At 55.6% G+C, this 16126-nt stretch overlaps 4 protein-coding genes across 4 annotated transcripts; 1 reads left to right on the top strand and 3 right to left on the bottom strand.

Moving 5' to 3' along the window:
• Nucleotides 1–342: 342 nt before the first annotated feature.
• CHC1 (clathrin heavy chain) lies at nt 343–6601 on the bottom strand (the record flags this gene model as incomplete). Its single annotated transcript, XM_076676669.1, has 18 exons — nt 343–506; nt 574–692; nt 769–874; nt 945–1172; nt 1260–1568; nt 1632–1809; nt 1883–1982; nt 2051–2883; nt 2961–3185; nt 3270–3835; nt 3903–4083; nt 4151–4222; nt 4296–4526; nt 4597–4875; nt 4955–5638; nt 5714–6186; nt 6261–6468; nt 6560–6601. The coding sequence occupies 18 exons, from the start codon at nt 6599–6601 to the stop codon at nt 343–345; spliced, it is 4998 nt and encodes a 1665-aa protein (XP_076536128.1).
• Nucleotides 6602–7439: 838 nt separating this feature from the next.
• JCM15063_005912 (uncharacterized protein) lies at nt 7440–10797 on the bottom strand (the record flags this gene model as incomplete). The annotated part of the gene is made up of 19 exons (XM_076676668.1): nt 7440–7523; nt 7592–7644; nt 7716–7802; nt 7875–7914; nt 7981–8049; nt 8118–8230; nt 8295–8331; nt 8397–8714; nt 8783–8860; nt 8937–8945; nt 9014–9081; nt 9147–9227; nt 9292–9321; nt 9392–9480; nt 9541–9561; nt 9621–9802; nt 9867–9911; nt 9974–10423; nt 10516–10797. 19 exons carry the CDS (start codon nt 10795–10797, stop codon nt 7440–7442), a joined length of 2136 nt encoding a protein of 711 aa, XP_076536127.1.
• Nucleotides 10798–11702: 905 nt separating this feature from the next.
• On the top strand, nt 11703–13683 carry JCM15063_005911 (uncharacterized protein; the record flags this gene model as incomplete). The annotated part of the gene is made up of 6 exons (XM_076676667.1): nt 11703–11727; nt 11799–11827; nt 11891–12050; nt 12123–12187; nt 12252–12545; nt 12607–13683. 6 exons carry the CDS (start codon nt 11703–11705, stop codon nt 13681–13683), a joined length of 1650 nt encoding a protein of 549 aa, XP_076536126.1.
• A 266-nt stretch (nt 13684–13949) lies between these two features.
• JCM15063_005910 (universal stress protein) lies at nt 13950–15759 on the bottom strand (the record flags this gene model as incomplete). Its single annotated transcript, XM_076676666.1, has 6 exons — nt 13950–14174; nt 14243–14300; nt 14369–14621; nt 14691–14727; nt 14798–15199; nt 15286–15759. 6 exons carry the CDS (start codon nt 15757–15759, stop codon nt 13950–13952), a joined length of 1449 nt encoding a protein of 482 aa, XP_076536125.1.
• Between the last annotated feature and the right edge of the window lie 367 nt (nt 15760–16126).

Raw genomic sequence — 16126 nt, 5'->3', positions numbered from 1 at the left:
TGGCCCCCAAGCGGAGTGAGCGATCTCAACGTCGGACACTCTGGTCGAGATCGGAATGCCCATTTGATCTTTCCGTTGGGATACGAGCTGCGCAGGAAAGAGAAGAAGGCAGAGAAGAGAAGGTAAAATGGGCGCGACACGGTCAAAGCGCGGTGGTAATTCTGAAGATTGGTATTGCTGGGAAGCGAGCCAGAGAGAGAAAAAGGAGAGATAGAAAGAGAGAACAGCAATGAGTTAAAACAGGAGCGTGAGGGCAGGAACTACTCGCCTTCCAAAAGCGAAAACTGAACAAAGACAATAGGGGATTTCTTTTTTTTCCGATGGGAGAGGTGCACGAAGCATCTAGTATCCGCCTCCGTAGCCCAGCATCAATTGGCTCGATCCCATCAAGATCGGCTGCGAGTTCTCTTGTTCCTCCTTCTGCACCGTTCTTGTCGACAAGTCCTTGAGTTGTTTGGCCAGAGACGCCATCTGTTCTGTTCGTAGTCGCTCGACCGAGAGGAGATCTGTCGAGCACAAGGAGCGAGTCAGGACCGCATGTCATGAACAGAATGTAGTCGCGGCGATACTGACAAGGCATCGTAAAGTCGTTGAGGCCCGCTTTCCACGACAGGTATTGGGCTACGTCTGGTCGAATGAGGTCATAGCAGACGAAGAGCGTAGCAGTGTAGCACTCTCGCGAACCGATGTCGCTGCACACGTGCGAGAACGTTCAGTCAACCGCGGCGCCTGGGAAACGGAAAAAACCCTTGGAATGGAGGAACATACACAAAGTAGTTGAGCAGCTCTTCGGCGACTTCGCTGCTTCCAGAAGTTGCTGCAGTCTCGATTGCATCCTTGAAGAGTTTGTCTTGCTTCGAAAGCGAGATTGAGACTACATCCGCAGGCACGAGCGATGGTGAGCTTGATAAACAGAAGTCATGCTGAGCAGGCTGCAGACTTACGATCCCACTTGCTGTTCTTCTTGTACAGGTGAGCAGCGAGTCGTCGGAATTCGAGCAAGTCGTGCTTCTCAAGTCGAGAAGCGAGCGCTACAGAGTCGAATGCATCGTTGGTATCGGTCGAGTCGCGCAGGGTCTTGTAGTCTTCCTCTTCAATCAGGAGCTCGTTGTACGACTCGTTGACCGCGGGCAGGTTGTTGTGCTGCACCGAAATGAGGTAGTTCTTGATCACTGCGAGCGGAAAAAACAGGTAAATCAATTTGTGGTCAGCCATGTCTAATTACGTCCACAATAAGGGGAGGGAAGGAGGAAACCCACTCGGCAGTTCATCGGCTTTCTGGAACATCTTGACGACACGCGTGTGGTCGACGCGAGCAGCCAGCACGGACAAGAGGTCGTTGAGTAGCATCGGTTGTTGCTCGAGGTAGAAGTTGAGAGCCTTGTAGTAGATCTCGATGTTGGCGACCTTGACAATGATCTCCTTGAACTGGTTGTGATCCCAGGCATCGGCAGCACGCTCCATCATGGCGAGCGCGGCGTTGTCAAACTCGTCGTAGTGGACGTAGAGGAACACGAGCTCGGACCAAAGATGCGCTTGTTCAGCCGCGCGCAGGACCTTCGGAATGTCTGTCAATAGGTTAAAGCGATCAGTGCGGGACAGACGCGAGAGAGGATTCGGGTCCGACGAACTGATTCGAGACCAGAACAATTTGAGGTGCTCCATCAGTCGCTCGGGCTTGTACTTGGCGTAGAGGATAGAGAGCTCGGTGAACATTCCCATGTGAGCGCGCTCGAGACCCAGACCAGCTTCGAGAAGCGAGATGAGCTCGTCGGTGAAGCCACGGTGCTCGTACAGCTTGACGAGAGGCTGCAATCGTAGTGGCGGTTCAGTAACGACGGACAAGGATTGCCACGATAGGACGGAGACGAGCTGAACTGACCTGGAGCTCTTCGGCGTGGACGATCAAGTTGAGACCACAGATCTGAGCAAGGCGGAACTCCTTCTTGTCGATGCACGCAGCGTTGACTTGTTTCCAGACTCTGGTAACACATAGGCACAAGGGATGAGTGGCACGGCAGGCAATCGAAGGAACGAGAGTGAGACTGACTGAGTGTTTCCGGCCTTGCGAGCAGCATCGACCGCGGCTTGGTTCTCGCCGAGGTAGATGAGGGTGGTCGCGAGGCGAGCCCAGTTCGAGATCGAAGTGAACAGGAGTTTGGCAGCTTCGTAAAGCTCCGCGTCGAATGCCTTCTCTCCTGCCGACAACAGATCGGCCACGTTGGTCATGCCGAGGAACTCTTGCATGTCGTGCAGACGGTCGGTCTTGGCGTACGAGACGGCGAGTTCGGTATCGATTGCGGGTTCGCGCAGAGTCTTGCGCGCCATCTGGAGGTAGCGCACGAGGTCGTCGGCCTTGCCCGCACGCGAGGCGGTCTCGATCACTTCGAGGTAGTTCGAAGGGTCTTCGGCTTTGATGTACGAGTCGATCGAGTCTTTGATGCGGAGTCCGTCAAGCTGAGCCTTACCAAGGCGGGACCAGACGGCCGGTTGATCGACCTTGGCGGCGTACTGCTGCGCTCGATCGATCGAGACAATGTACTCGACGAGCACGTTCATGGCATCGAGGTGAAGGTCGTTCTTGCGGAACAAGGTGAACGCCTCCTCGTACAAGCTGTGCTCGATCGCGATCGCAGCAATCTCCTGCACGTCGAAACCTTCGACTTTTTCAATGTAGCTCATAACTCGACCCTTGTCGGCACGGATCGCGGTCAACATGAGGAGCTTCTTGAGGTTGGCGTTGTCACTGAACGCCGATTGTTCGAGCACAATCTTCTCGAGGAGTTCAATCAACTCGGACGGGAGGTCGGCGGACAGGAACGCCTTGACCGTGACGGAAACGTCCTCGGGATCAGTCGATTCGGGGACAGCGGTCGCGACCACCTGAAGAGAGAGGGAGTGAGAGCAATCAGTAGTGTACTCGAGGGTACAAAGACGTGGAAGAGCGCAAAGGGTCTGACCTGGTCAATGAGTTGCCTCTTGTGCAAGTTGTCGCCCTGAAGAACTTCGGCCCAGAGCTCGAGACGACGTCGCTTGACGAGGTAGCGAGCTTGGTGCTTGTACATCTGGTTCTCGTTCGTGATGTGGATGAGCTCCGAGTCGCAGAATCCTTTTGCGTACGCGATGTAGGCCAAGTACGGGTCGCGAGCTTCGCAGTACTTTCCGACGGTCAAAGGATCGTAGATCTACATATGAGGGGGCCCAGGGACCGAATCAGTCAAGCTGTTTCGAGTCTTTTGGATAGAGAATGCTCAGCGATCCGGGCTCACGTTGTTCTCCTTGAGGAAGCCCTCCGGATTGTTGTTGCTGTCGATGTAAATCTTGGCAAGTGCGTTGTAGAGGGCAGGCTCTTGCTGTCCGGCAGCGATCTTGGCCTCGAGGTAAGGCAAGATGAGCTTGAGACGGTTGCGCTTCTCAACTTCGTCAACGAGCTCGTCGACGGGGACGGGACCCGTCACGCTCGCGAGGAGAGCTTTGATCGTGTTCTCGTCACAGTCGACATCGAGCAGTCCTCCAATAACCTGAGGCGTACGAGCCGAGTTGACACGTTGCACGTAAACCTCGATAAAGTTGGTGAGACCGTTCTGGTAGAGGTACAACACGAGGTCGTGCACAAAGTCGAAACGGTCGCAAACGATGATCAAGGGCAACTGATCGGGAAGCTTGGCCTCCTTGAGGAAGTTCTTGACCTTCTCCGGGTTGTAAAAGTTCGACTCGCGCACGATGCGCTCGACTTCGCGGATCTGGCCCGTGCGGGTAGCCGCTTGAATGTACTTGAAGTGAACCTCCGAGTCTTCGCTGAGGTTGACGATCGAACCGAGGTAGTAGTAGAGACCTGTGTACGGCGCGGCGGGTCAGTCGTCTCGTGAGATGCAGAGGCAGAGCAGGATCTGACGACTGACCTTCGGCAGTTTTGAACTTTTCAAACATCTCGATCAAACGTACGGGTCCGATCAGGTCCGAGTACTTGGTCGCCGACTGCACGACAACCTGGAGGTTCTGACGGATGTTGACCTTGAGCATCTCGTTGAAGCACTCGAGAGTTTGCTCGACCGTGAGTTGACCAAAGTAGTTGACGAGCCACTATAAGAAGGGGACATGAGTTTTTCCTCTAAAGAAGGCCATTCCAAAGCAAGCGAAAGAGACCTACATCGGCAGCAAGGAGGTTCGTGTGGACGACGACGCGCTTGATGTCGTTGATGTCTTCGTAGTGCTCGAGCGCCTAGGGGGATCAAAAGCAATGATTAAGCTCGTGAGGCCGCAGAGGCAAAGCAACGGGACAGGGTAGGGCGTACACGTTGGAGCAACCCAGCCTTCTCGCACAAGTTGGCGATTCTCGGCTTGTCGTAGTGGGTGAACATCTGGTTTGACAGAATGGCATCCGCGACCTGGGGTGCGTTGACGAGGTTCATTTCGAGGAGTCTGGTCTGAAGCGGGCCTTGCTCGGGCTTGTTGTCCTTGAGGGCATCGAGCAAGAACGAAGTCGCTTGTTGGATCATGTTTTGACCCATAAAGACATCGACAACCTGAACAATAGCCGAATCAGCATCAGCGGCGGTTCACGAGGTAAGCTGCGGAAGAGTCGGAGTGCCATACCCGCTCGACATCAACAAGGGGTCCGTTCTCATCGTTGACGAGTTGAGTTGCGAATTCGGCACCGTGGTCAGGGTTGATGCGGGTCACGTGTTGGAGCAGAGACGCGTAATCGGGCGTGTAGTTGACGCGTTTGGCGTACACGACAATTTTGGCGAATTGTCCCGTCTCGGCAAAGCACGCAACAACCTTGTTGGGCACGTTCGCGCGAAGGTAGACAGAAAGTGCGAGAGTCATGTCGTGGGCTCGGACAATGTCTCCAAGCTCCTCGCTACACTCGATCTGAGAGGTTCGAGCAAGGGTCCCGGTCAGCGAAAATAGGTACAGCAAAACTGTGTTGAGCTGTGAAGTTTAAGCTCACCTTGTCCTCTTTGAGCCATTTCTCGAGCAACTGCTTCCTGCCCTGTACCAGGACGGGTCTCGCCAACTCGAGACTCTCGCTCTTGTTGAGCTTGCCGCGCTCGAGCAAGATTCCAAAGTACTGCAGGATCGGCGAGAGCTGTCCAGGTTGCACCGGGGTACCCTTGAACATCTCGATTGTTTGAGCTGTGCGGAGGATGCCGCGGGGCGAGTTGGCCGCGACCTTGGCCGCGCCAGCGTAGTCACCAGACTGGAACAGCTGCGAGAACTGACGCTGGTACAGGTCGTCAGCACCAGGGAGGTTGCCGCGCGAGGCGAGTCGGATCGCAAGCTCGACATTGTTGAGGGTCGAGAGGATGTACGGGATCATGACTTCCTCGTCAACGGTCACGCTCAGGACTTGACCCTTGCGGTTGATACCGATGATACCACTCGTCGCCTCGTGCTCGCACGTGACGAACATGGTCTCGCCCGAGATGCGGTTCATGTACAGGCACGCGCCCGTCTCGAGGTCGTACAGGTGGATAAAGCCGTATTTGGTGACGAGGTAGATGATACCGTACCGCTTCGAGACTTGCATCGCAACCGGGAAATCATTCGTCGCTTCGGGAGGGAAGAAGACGTCGACGGCCTTTTTGGCGTAGACCGGGTTCGAAGCGGCGTGATCGATCTCGACCACATGAAGCTGTGCAGGTTGGGAGACAGGAAATGGGATCAGCTCACGTGCCAACGGATATAATGGACGCGCTCTGTCGCTCACCTTGGCGCCTGATGCGGTTCGAACTGCAAACGCAAACAATTTCGTGTCCTCGGCCGCACCCTCGAGTCGCAGTTCGGCAAAGCTCGCGGCGTGACCCTCGATCGGCTGACTGACTCCTCGTTCCTTCGAGTAGAGTTGCATCGCGCCCTTGACCTTGAATCCAGCCGGGTTCGACGCGTTGGACGAGATGCCGACGAGCACGAGCCACTTCTCGTCGGGCGTGACGCGGTAGTTGATGATCTGGTTCCCGGCGAGAGACGCGTGGCGGTCGAACACCTTGACGGGGGCATCGGCAGTCGGAGCCGAGGGCGCCGAGGCTGGGGCGTAACACACCCAGTGGTACACTGCCGTCTCGGTGACGATACCGAGGGTCGTAGGCGAGATCCATTTCCAGAACGTGACATCCTCGTGCATCAAGTGGGACTTGACCTTTTGCTTGAGTTCAATGTTGAAGATCTGTAGTTGACGTTGTGCTGTTTACACAGGAGAGTGAGCCGAGACGAGGTCACCCAACGCGCGCGAGGCAGAGGTGCGGGTTCGTGCTCACCTCGGAGAGCGATGACCTTCTCCTCGAGGTGCATGATGGCCGACTCGGCAGAGATGGGACGTCGTACGACATTGTTCGGGTCGGCAAGGTCGATGATGACCACCTGGTTCGTGCCGTTGACCTCTTCGCGCACGCACACGAACCGGTCCGACTCGAGTGTGAGAGACGCAAACCCGATCGACGCGGGCTGGATCCCAAGCGCCGTAAGCTGTTGCCGCGAGCGATGCGATCAGCGAGACGGATCGAGGTGGAGCAGCAGCGGACCGCGTCTCTCAAACAGGCTTCGGAGAGTTGCGTACCTGCAACAGCTCCTGGAACGCGATAGGGCGATCGACGGCCATCTTGCGGGTGCGGGTACGAGGAGGAGAGTCGAGCGCGAGGTGTGATTCGTGTCCGCTGGATCGGGGTCGGGTCGAAAGGCGTGGGTCGGGCGAGCGTGTAGGAGGCTGAGCGCGAGTACACCTGGGTCTACTGTCTCGTGCACTGTCTAACGCGTACTACCAAGCCGCGGGTATAGATGAAACGATGATGATGAGGGTACACAATCGCAACAGCTGGCCGCGTCGACGTTCGCAGACGTCCAATTGATATCGTCTCTCTCCGGCTGCCATCAAGACTGGCTGCTCTGACAGTCGTCAGACTACGACGTACCCGCTCTCGCGGCCCCTTGCTCGTAACGAGTCTCTCTGGAGCAATGCGAATTTCGTGCGCTCAATGCGCAGCGCTCTCTTGTTCCAAAGTGGTTTCTCACACGAACAGCCGTAAAAGAGGAGCACGAGAGCCATCGCGAGAACCCACTTCATATCACAGTCAAGGGCATCGGATAGTGAATCATGAGTTTTGCAGGGTGAACGAGAGGGAGAGAGGAACAAGAAGGAATATCGGGTATACTGCCTGGTGTCATCTAAGAAATGGACACCCGGAACCGTGTCTGGTTTGTGGAGTGTGGTAGGATGTAGTGATGCAGGAGGTCGAGACTCGGAAAAGCTCGACCGAACTTGGTGTCGAACTAGAGCAAATCCTCGGAGTCTGGCGCGAGCCGAGATCAACGAGGAAATGGGAAAAAGAGGCACGTCAAGGTATATATAAGCAGGAAGCGGAGAAAAAGAGAAAGACGGGCAGGGGAAGGATGGGTGGGGAGGGAGTCAAAATGTCCGTAAGGGTGTTGAGGTTGTCCGACTAGCACTTGTCGACCAAACGATTCTTGGGGAACGAGCGACCAGCGTCTGCAAGAGTCGTCAAGTTGGGGTTGTGGTACAATTCCTGAAAGACAGCGGCACCCGTAGCAAGGTCAGTACAAGACCAGGTAGACGACGGTTTGCGGCACTCACGGGGTTGTCGAGGATGTACTGCACGGTGGGGTTCTCCTTCGGATCGCAACCAACTGTGAATGAAAGAAAGAGTCAGGCCCGTGTCGACCGCAGTCAAACCCAGTGCTGGGCAAGGAGGGCTTACTGTTGATCTTGTCTTTTTGCTGCCAAACTCGGACCCAATCGACTCGCATCTTGGCGGGGAACGTAAGGTGGTTGTAATCGATCGTACCTGTTGAGAGAGCGCGAATGCGAGTCAGCCGAGATCAGACTTGGCGACATGCAGTCTCGAATCGGAACGTACCAAAGAGGGGTGACATGCCCAAATTAAAGATCGCATACATCTAGCGAACAGGTGAATGTCAGTCCCGCACGATCACCGCGTTCGATGATAACGCTTTCAAACGCACAGGCTCAGCCGTGACCAGCCTGTTACCGATCTGAGCTTTCGTGTTCGCTTGCATGGCACTGTCGCGGATCTTTGCGATGCGGTCCCGCGTGAGTATTCTCTTGCGCGTAAAGTGTAAGACTAGAGATAGCGACGAACAGTCCACATCGCAGAGCCGTTTTGAGACCACGTGATATAACCGGTTCCGAACCCTTCAAACTCTGAAGGTTGGTACTCGAAGCCGTACGACTGGAAATTGGTCGACGAATTGTCTGTTCTCGGGACAATGCGAATGTCAGAACTCTGGCATATTCAAGAACAGCAAAGTAAACGCACAGGTAGCCGGGTCAGTCTGTGAGAGCCCAGAGGTAACCTGAGAAATGTGCGACGACATGATCAGTCACTTTGTGGCAAGAAATCGAAGAGTAGCGGCCTCACTTGTTGCGTAGCTCCACCGAGGTAGACGTTCGCGTGCGTGTTGTACTCGTCGACTGCGTCCGGGTACCACTCGACATACTCGGTCGACGTGTTGAGGTAGCTGTAGGAAGGGTTGAACGGCGCCCACTGGGCCGATTGCGAGATCTCACCGATCTGCTCGTAAGGGTTCACGGTCGCTTCGAAGATATCAATTTCGGATGCTCCTCGCCCTTTCCACGTTCCGTTCGAGCTCTGGGGTCCAGGGTGGTCGGTCTCGGTGGAGCACGTGCACGCACTGTACCGCTGACCAGACAGGAACGAGAGGGCATCATCGTGGTACTGACGTCAGGTTGGCGCAATGGGTCAGCAAGCGAGCTTAAAGACATGTGTCAAGTTCATGGACAAACCTGATCTCCCTCGGCTTTTGTGAACTTGGGCAAACCGGTCGCAGGGTCTGTCTGGTTGGCCAAGGTTCCGACATCGCACTGCGTTTCGGCCACACAAGAGGAAATCGTCAGAAGGGAACAATCATTTGCCTAAAAATCGACAGCCCTAGCATACCGTATCGTACTGGCAGAAACAGGGCGCTGGTCAGCACAAGGAAAATCTGCCGATTTCGACAGCGGAACAATGCTCACAACGTAGGGCCAGTTTCCATCGAGAGATCCACCGTAGCCAGCACGACCCAAATTCGACATTGTCCACGCTTTCAGGAGAGAATTAACTGCTTAGTGCGCGAATGATGTTGCAAGCAAGCTCGTGAGGACGTACCTGCAGGCCAGAGACCAGAAACCTTGACATCTCCCGGCAGCGAGACGGCAACTTCAATATGTCCCCCGGTGAAGCAGAACTCTGAGCCACGACTGGGATCAGCATTCAGGCTATCATACGAGGTGGAACTGTGTCATCCACGTACTGTTCCAGCCCTGGATCATACTGCTGAGGTCTATATCCGAATGGGCACTCAATAGTCAGCGCTGCCTTTTTCGCACAATCAGGCGGATCGTTCTGCCTACAGCCCAAACCATGAGACGCCGAATTGGGCTCTTTGGTCAACTCGATCACGAGAGCGCCGTCCTCTGTGTAGACGTTCTGCGGGTCGTACCTATAGATGTACGGAGTGTCAGCTTAGGTGGTCGAAATCGAGCACACGCCCAGTCCTTACCATTCAACATCGCCCGTTTGCCTGTAGGAAGCACGATCAGCTCGGGAGTTCCCTAGGGACCAGATGGAACAAGGTCTGACCAGTAGTGAAGATCGACGGCCTCCCAGTAAGGGTCCATGCCCGCGTAGAAAAGCCGTCCATCGGTGTTGAACTCGTCCGAAAAGACCAGCTCGTAGTCCTTTCCGTCAAAGCCAGTACGGGTCAGCGCACTCGTCGGCGTATCGGGATCAATCAGGCCGCGGTATGTCGGCATTTCTGGGATCTACAGAGAGGGTCAATGTGTCAGCAGCGGTCGACGTGGACTGCGACAGTTTCGGGCTGCTCACCTGCGAAGTGCCGTTTGTGCCGCTCAACCCGGTCGCACCGTACGTCTACATGGTACCATCATGGGCTCAGCACTTTCAAGTCAACATTTTGGGAGAGGCACACTTACGCTGATGGTCGGTTTGCTCAGCCAGTCATAGATGGGGTATCCGGCGAACAGCATGATGATGGCAGCCATGACGATCGCCACCGCTGCCAGATTCAGCAGACCGATCCACGAGATGCCGCAGATGCCGCCGGTTCTTCGCCGGTACTCTCTTGGCTCAAGCAAGCGTCGTTCAGGTCCGTAGGTTTTGAGCTTTTCTCCCGGGTCATGAAGCTCGTCATCTGCTTCGGGATACGTCGCGGCTGTGAACAGAAAGTCGTCCGGCTGAGGGGAGATGTCGAATCGGGAGGAATGGTTTTGAGACGATCCCGCAGGCGAGCCGTGCAGGGGAGATTCGAACACGGACGACGCAGGGGAACCGCGCAAACCGCTCGCGCCGATCGCCGGAGGCATCATGGCGCCATGACCGTGCGACGACGCCGCTGGGGAGTAGAGAAATTGCTGAGTCGGGGTCTGCAGGATGCTCGATCGAGGTCAGACAGCTGTGTTTTCGTTCGTTTCTCAAGGAGAGCGTGACTTGCCCATTCTGCTCGTGGCCCGCGCACATTCATGGCCTGTTCGGTCTCGTTCGCCTGCGCGAGACTTGCCTCGCTGTGAGACGGTTTCATGAGCGCGGCTCTATGCGGAGTTGGTCCAACGAGGGGCGGCATGGGCACGAGCGGGGGACTGGACCGTCCACTGGCAGCGTTGCGGTCGTCGAACGGGTTGTGCGCAGACTGGATGCTGCCGTGCGAGCGGTTGCGCAGGTGGATGGGCGAGGTGCCATTGGCGTAGCTCGTCGAGGACCCCGATGCATGATGAGGAGATGCTTTCGGTCGTTGGGCCATTTTGGACGGACAGTTCTGTTCTGCACTTGCAGCACTGGGCAAGCCGGTCGTCCTTGGTGCTTCACGTGATGTGCTCCTGCGCACACGCGAAAGGAGGACGGGGAAGAGGGGGTTGTTCAAGGAGCGTGCTGGAGACGTGCGACGCGTGCAGTCGAAAACGAAGGTCGGGGGCCGAGGCACTTGACACTGGGCTATTGCTGACGGGAGAGCTGACGCACTGACAGGATGTCCGGATGAGCAGCGAGGGAAACAGAGGTGGCAGCGCGCGACTTAGTACAAATGCGCGAAATTCAGGATTCTGCTAAAATGAAATAATGCATCGTTTGCCAAGCCCGAATCTCCTCTCTCTCCTCACTTGGAGGAACAAAGCCTGTTCAGACACGGTATTATAGCCCGGAAACGCGTCGCTACGTAGCGTACAGCTCGTGGACGGACGGAGAACCATGTCTGTTCGATGATCGATCGCATGCGCGCATGCGCGCGACGATTTCGTCGCGTGCGTTTTTTCCAGGGCCGTTCGGTCTGGTTGGGTCAGGTCATCGCGCTCGACACGACGACCACTACGCCAGTACCACTGCTCAGACACATCTTACTTTGCTCCAACCCTCTTCGTCTATTGATTGAAAAAATTCTCAGGGTTTCCCATAACTCCGCGGAGTACCGGCTACGACTAAGTTTTTTCGCGAGAAACAAAGCCTTTGTAAACACTTGCCAACTACAGCGTACGTTCGTAAGGCGACACTGTGCGTTTGCGAGAAATGCAAATCGTTGCGACGCCCAGCCCGCACTGTGGCACATGATGAACTCGAACTCATCCCGCGATCGCATCTGCACACCTCTACATTCAGGCTCCTCGTCACGCATACACCATTTTCATAAGACATCGTGACGGCGTCTGAGCAGAGATGGGCATCCGACCAGCGACTCCTGGTGAGTGACTGCTGCGGTTCTGCGGCCCCAGTCCGGTTGCACAGCATGCACTGACGTTACCCTCACTGCAGGAACTTTGGTCGTCTTCACTGCCACCGTCGTAGGTCGTCACGCTATTATTCTGGTGGGGAGAGCTGAACGCTGATGCTGTTCGGCGTTGCAGCTGCTGGTGCTCGTGTCAGTGTCGACCCCGCTCTTGAAATCGATCTACTTTCTCGAGGCAACACTCGCGACCGGCGGCTACTCTGGCACAGTCAGGCTAGGGGCATGGGGTTATTGCGTTGGAGACACTTGCACGAGCCCAAAGTTCGGCTACTCGCTCAGTCAGTAACATCCATATTCAGCACTCTTTCTCCGCTCTCTGCGCGTGACTGAGCGCCACTCTACGCATACAGATATCGCCGAATTGCTTGATATCAATGGCCGCCTATCCGGCTTCTCTAATTCGGTCCTGAAATGGGTACGTCAACGACCAGCTATGTGCGCTGGTCGAGGTCGGAACGCTGAATTATCCTCCTCAACAGATCACCTACCTCATGGTGCTGCATCCGATTGCTGCCATCTTCGGAGTCATCAGCGTCATCTTCGGCCTCCTCGCCCACATGCGAAACTTTGCGGGAACAGGCTTGACGACTTGCTTCGCTTCCTTCGCCGCGACTTTCTCGCTCCTCGCCTTTGTCTTCGACATTGTCGTCTTTGTGATCGCGAAGCAAAGGATCAACAGCTCGAGCGTAGGCGGCAACGCAAGCCTCGGTCCCGCTGTGTGGATGACCCTTGCCGCCATGGTGCTGTTTGGCTTGTCGGGCTGTTTCTTTGGGGTGAGTTTGTCTACTCTTGTCATGCACGATTTTGTATTGTCGCTGACACGGTCCTCTACAGTGTGGAAAATGCGTGATCCGCAAGCAACGGGCAGGACGGGAAGCTTCCGAGAAGAACCGACCGATGCCAGATTCGCAGTACGGGTCGCAGCTCCGAGGAGACGCGCTCGCAGCACACGAACGAGACAAAGCCTATCTCGCCGAGAATCAACGACGTGAAGGCGTACTTCCGGCTTTCGCCGAGCACGAGCGCGACAAGGAAGATATCCCGCTCAACTCGATGCACGCCGTCGCCTTCGAAGACGATGAATATCAACCTCGTGCCTACCCTCCCCCTCCTTCCCATCCGTCTCATGAGCGGGGACCGAATTACATCAGCGGAGTCGGCGAAGGGTATGGGCGAAGAAACGATGCGCCGGTCGGTTCCGATTTCCAGGCCGGGTACTCGAACTACCCGCCGCCTGCTCCAAGCGCAACTCCCAACAATGCTGGTCGGGGAACTGGGGTCGGATCTCGGCTTGCGGCTGATGCGCGGGCAGAGAGAGGTTACGTCCAGCCTACGACGGAAGCGTTCTTGGGGATGTATGATCATCCCACCCCGCAACCGCCGACATCCGATCAGTACCACTCGACCTACGATCATGACCGTGACGCGAACCGGTCTCCGAGCTCTGCACTGCCTTCCATGCAAATGCCAGTTCCCCAGACCTACTCTGCTGGCGCGCACGAACCGCAATATCCTCAACAGCAGCTCTCGCCTTCCTATCAAGGATCTTACCCGGCTTATCCTGTACCTCCACCGGCGCTCACTCCAGGAGGAGGAACTACCGGAGAAAAGCTTGCGCCGCCGCTGCCGCAGCGGCAATCTTTCCACGTACAGAACCCTTCTGGAACGACGAACCAATACGGACCCGAGTCAGTATCTGGACATCAACAACAGGGATACTCGAATCATAATCCTGTCGCAGGAGGAGGATCGTCCATCCAAGCTCCGACCTATCACTCGTACGAAGACCCGTATGCTTCGCCATATCATCAGCAGCAAGCAGGAAACTCGATCGATTACCATGCCTCGGGTCAACAACAGCCAAGAACGAATATGCAACATGACTATGGATATCCTGACAATCGATACTGATCCTGCGAAATATTTTATGTGAACACGTGACTGCTGTTCCCTTCTGTAGACACTCGCTTGTGTTGTGATGAATCCATTACGCCTCCTTCTCTCGAGACGGAACGGAAGGCGTCCGATGAATATCTTTTGGCAAGTGCTATTGGAGTGGTGACATCAAGTGTACATAAGGAACTTGAAGCCTAAGAGCGGATACGGACTAGCACGCATAACATTCAAATTGATACAATGGTTGAAAAGATACAGGTACAAAGGGGAACCGCCGTTGTCTAGTCAGAGACTTCAACGTCGTCAGCCGCTCTCGATTGTTCTTTGACCGGTTGGTTCTCTGCGTCACTCCCTTCTGCTTGTTCCTCGGGCTTGTCGACCGCTTGAGCATGAGATTCTTTCTCGATCGCCGCTTCACTGAGAGATGCAACTCGCGCGTTCCGGTCGAGTGATTGGATCGTACGGCGGTGTACCGTGCGGGACAGTCGCAGAGGTCGACGAGTCACCTAATAATTATCCCAATCCGTCAGTTATTCCTGCTCAGAATAGAAGACGAGACACGGAGGTGGCCTACCATAACCGGTGACGACGATTTCTGAATGAGATAGTTTGACACAGATCCGAGCAACATTCTGTTCACGTGTGCTTGCTTCAGTTCACTTTCTCGCGCTTGTATGGAGATTGTACAAGCATGACGAACCCCTTGAGTTTTGTCAGACCGCGACTACCGATCACGACGAGGGTGGGCTCGTGGAAATCAATCATATCGACGAGCATATGTCTCGGGACTTTGGCATGAATCGCTTGACAGATCACTCGCACGTTCAACCGGGTACGTTCGAGTAGGGTAGTCGCCTGGCGCGAGATTCGCAAGGCAGCAGACTGACGCTCGCGCTGATTCGAGAGTTTGGCAGCTTTGGCAGAGGCAGACGGATGCGGATCATCAGAGTCGACTATTGCAATTGACAGCGGAATGGTCAATTATGGGATTGTGCCAGAGTAGAAGAAGGCAGGAGACTGACATTTTGAGTCGGTTTCCATGACCGAGACGATTATGCACTATGTAGCGCGACGAACGACATGCATCAGCGACAGCCAAGTACAAGAAATCAGCTAACTGCGAACGCACGTCATCACCTTCCCTCAAGACAGTTCCGATTGCCCACTGGATTGCGAACAAACTCTCTTCCGACAGATCACTCGCAACCAGATACGTGCGCTTCTTCCTTTTGCTTTCTTCCAAGCACGCAGCTGGATTACCATGAGTCAGCACCACGGTGCAACGGTTCTTTTCGAATGTCGGGCGACCGGTCTTGAGCTCTAGTTTAGGAATACTCGATTTCGTCGATTTTCGCCTTGGGGGCATTCCGGTGCGAGGGTTCATTCGTGGAGGTAGAGATGAGATCGAAGAGGAAAGTGTCGGGGTCATTGGGTCCGCCATGGGTAGCAGGTTGGGACCTTCTCCAGGATAGATCATGGTCGGCCCTTCTCGTTTCAGAAAGTCGAATGGTGTGTCGGCCGAAGCGTTTGCCTGTCGAGTTTCAAGCTGTCAGCTCACGAGATGCGACGCTTGAAAGATGCGACGCTTGAAAGAATATTAGGGGATCTGGAACTCGCCTCGGTGTTGCGTTCGAGTTCTTCGTCAAGTTCGTAATACTCGTCGCCGTCGTCGTCGTCCGCGTACTCGCTCGCGTCGTCCTCACTCCTGCCTCCGAGACTCCCCGCGTCGCTTCCGTCGTCAGAGTCGCCACTGTCGACGAACGCGTTGCTCGGCGTGACTGCAGGCATCGGACGCTGGCGTGGCTTCTGTCCGTCCTTCATGACGCCGCCGACCTCGCTCTCGGCATCCGACTCTCCTCCCCTCACGCCCTCAACGGAACTGTCTCGAGATCTCGATAAGACAGCATGGCCACTCTGGCGGTTCCTCGACTTTGAGGATTTGCGCCAAGGCGATAGGGATCGGAATGAAGGCCCTCGCGACTTGGACCGGCCTTGTCGCAGCGAGCTCGAGTCGTCCTCGTCTTCGGATGTCGGCGCAGATGCGGGCAGGCTCGTCTTGGACGTGTTGCGTCGAATCGAGAGGAAGTTCATCAGGTCAAGACGGAGAGTGGGGTCGATCGGCGAGTCTGCACGGCGAGGGATAGAGTCGAGAGTGCGTGCCGATGTAAGATTATCTGATGTGTTGTAATGTGCCAGATGCGAGCAGTTGAGAGAGTCGCGCGAGAGCGGCCGAGCCAGGCGCGTGGGCGGCTGCGCGCCGTGGGTCTCTGGGTCTTGCCGACTTTTTGGACTTGCGCCGAGCGTATTTTATTCTCATTCCGTCACTATTTCTCGTCTCTCCTCGTTCTCGCCAATTCGGTCTTCCTAGACCATTATATCCGAGCAGTCAAGCTCGAGTCTCTCCACGCTCAGTCGAAACACCTCGACTGCGCCCGGAGCCCAACCAGACGGAAACCAA

Source organism: Sporobolomyces koalae (assembly GCF_050403365.1).
Source record: "Sporobolomyces koalae JCM15063 DNA, S_koalae_JCM15063T_v1_ctg5, whole genome shotgun sequence".
NCBI lineage: Eukaryota > Fungi > Basidiomycota > Microbotryomycetes > Sporidiobolales > Sporidiobolaceae > Sporobolomyces > Sporobolomyces koalae.
Note: the sequence above shows the minus strand (reverse complement) of the source record. Positions and strands in the feature narration are given on the sequence as shown.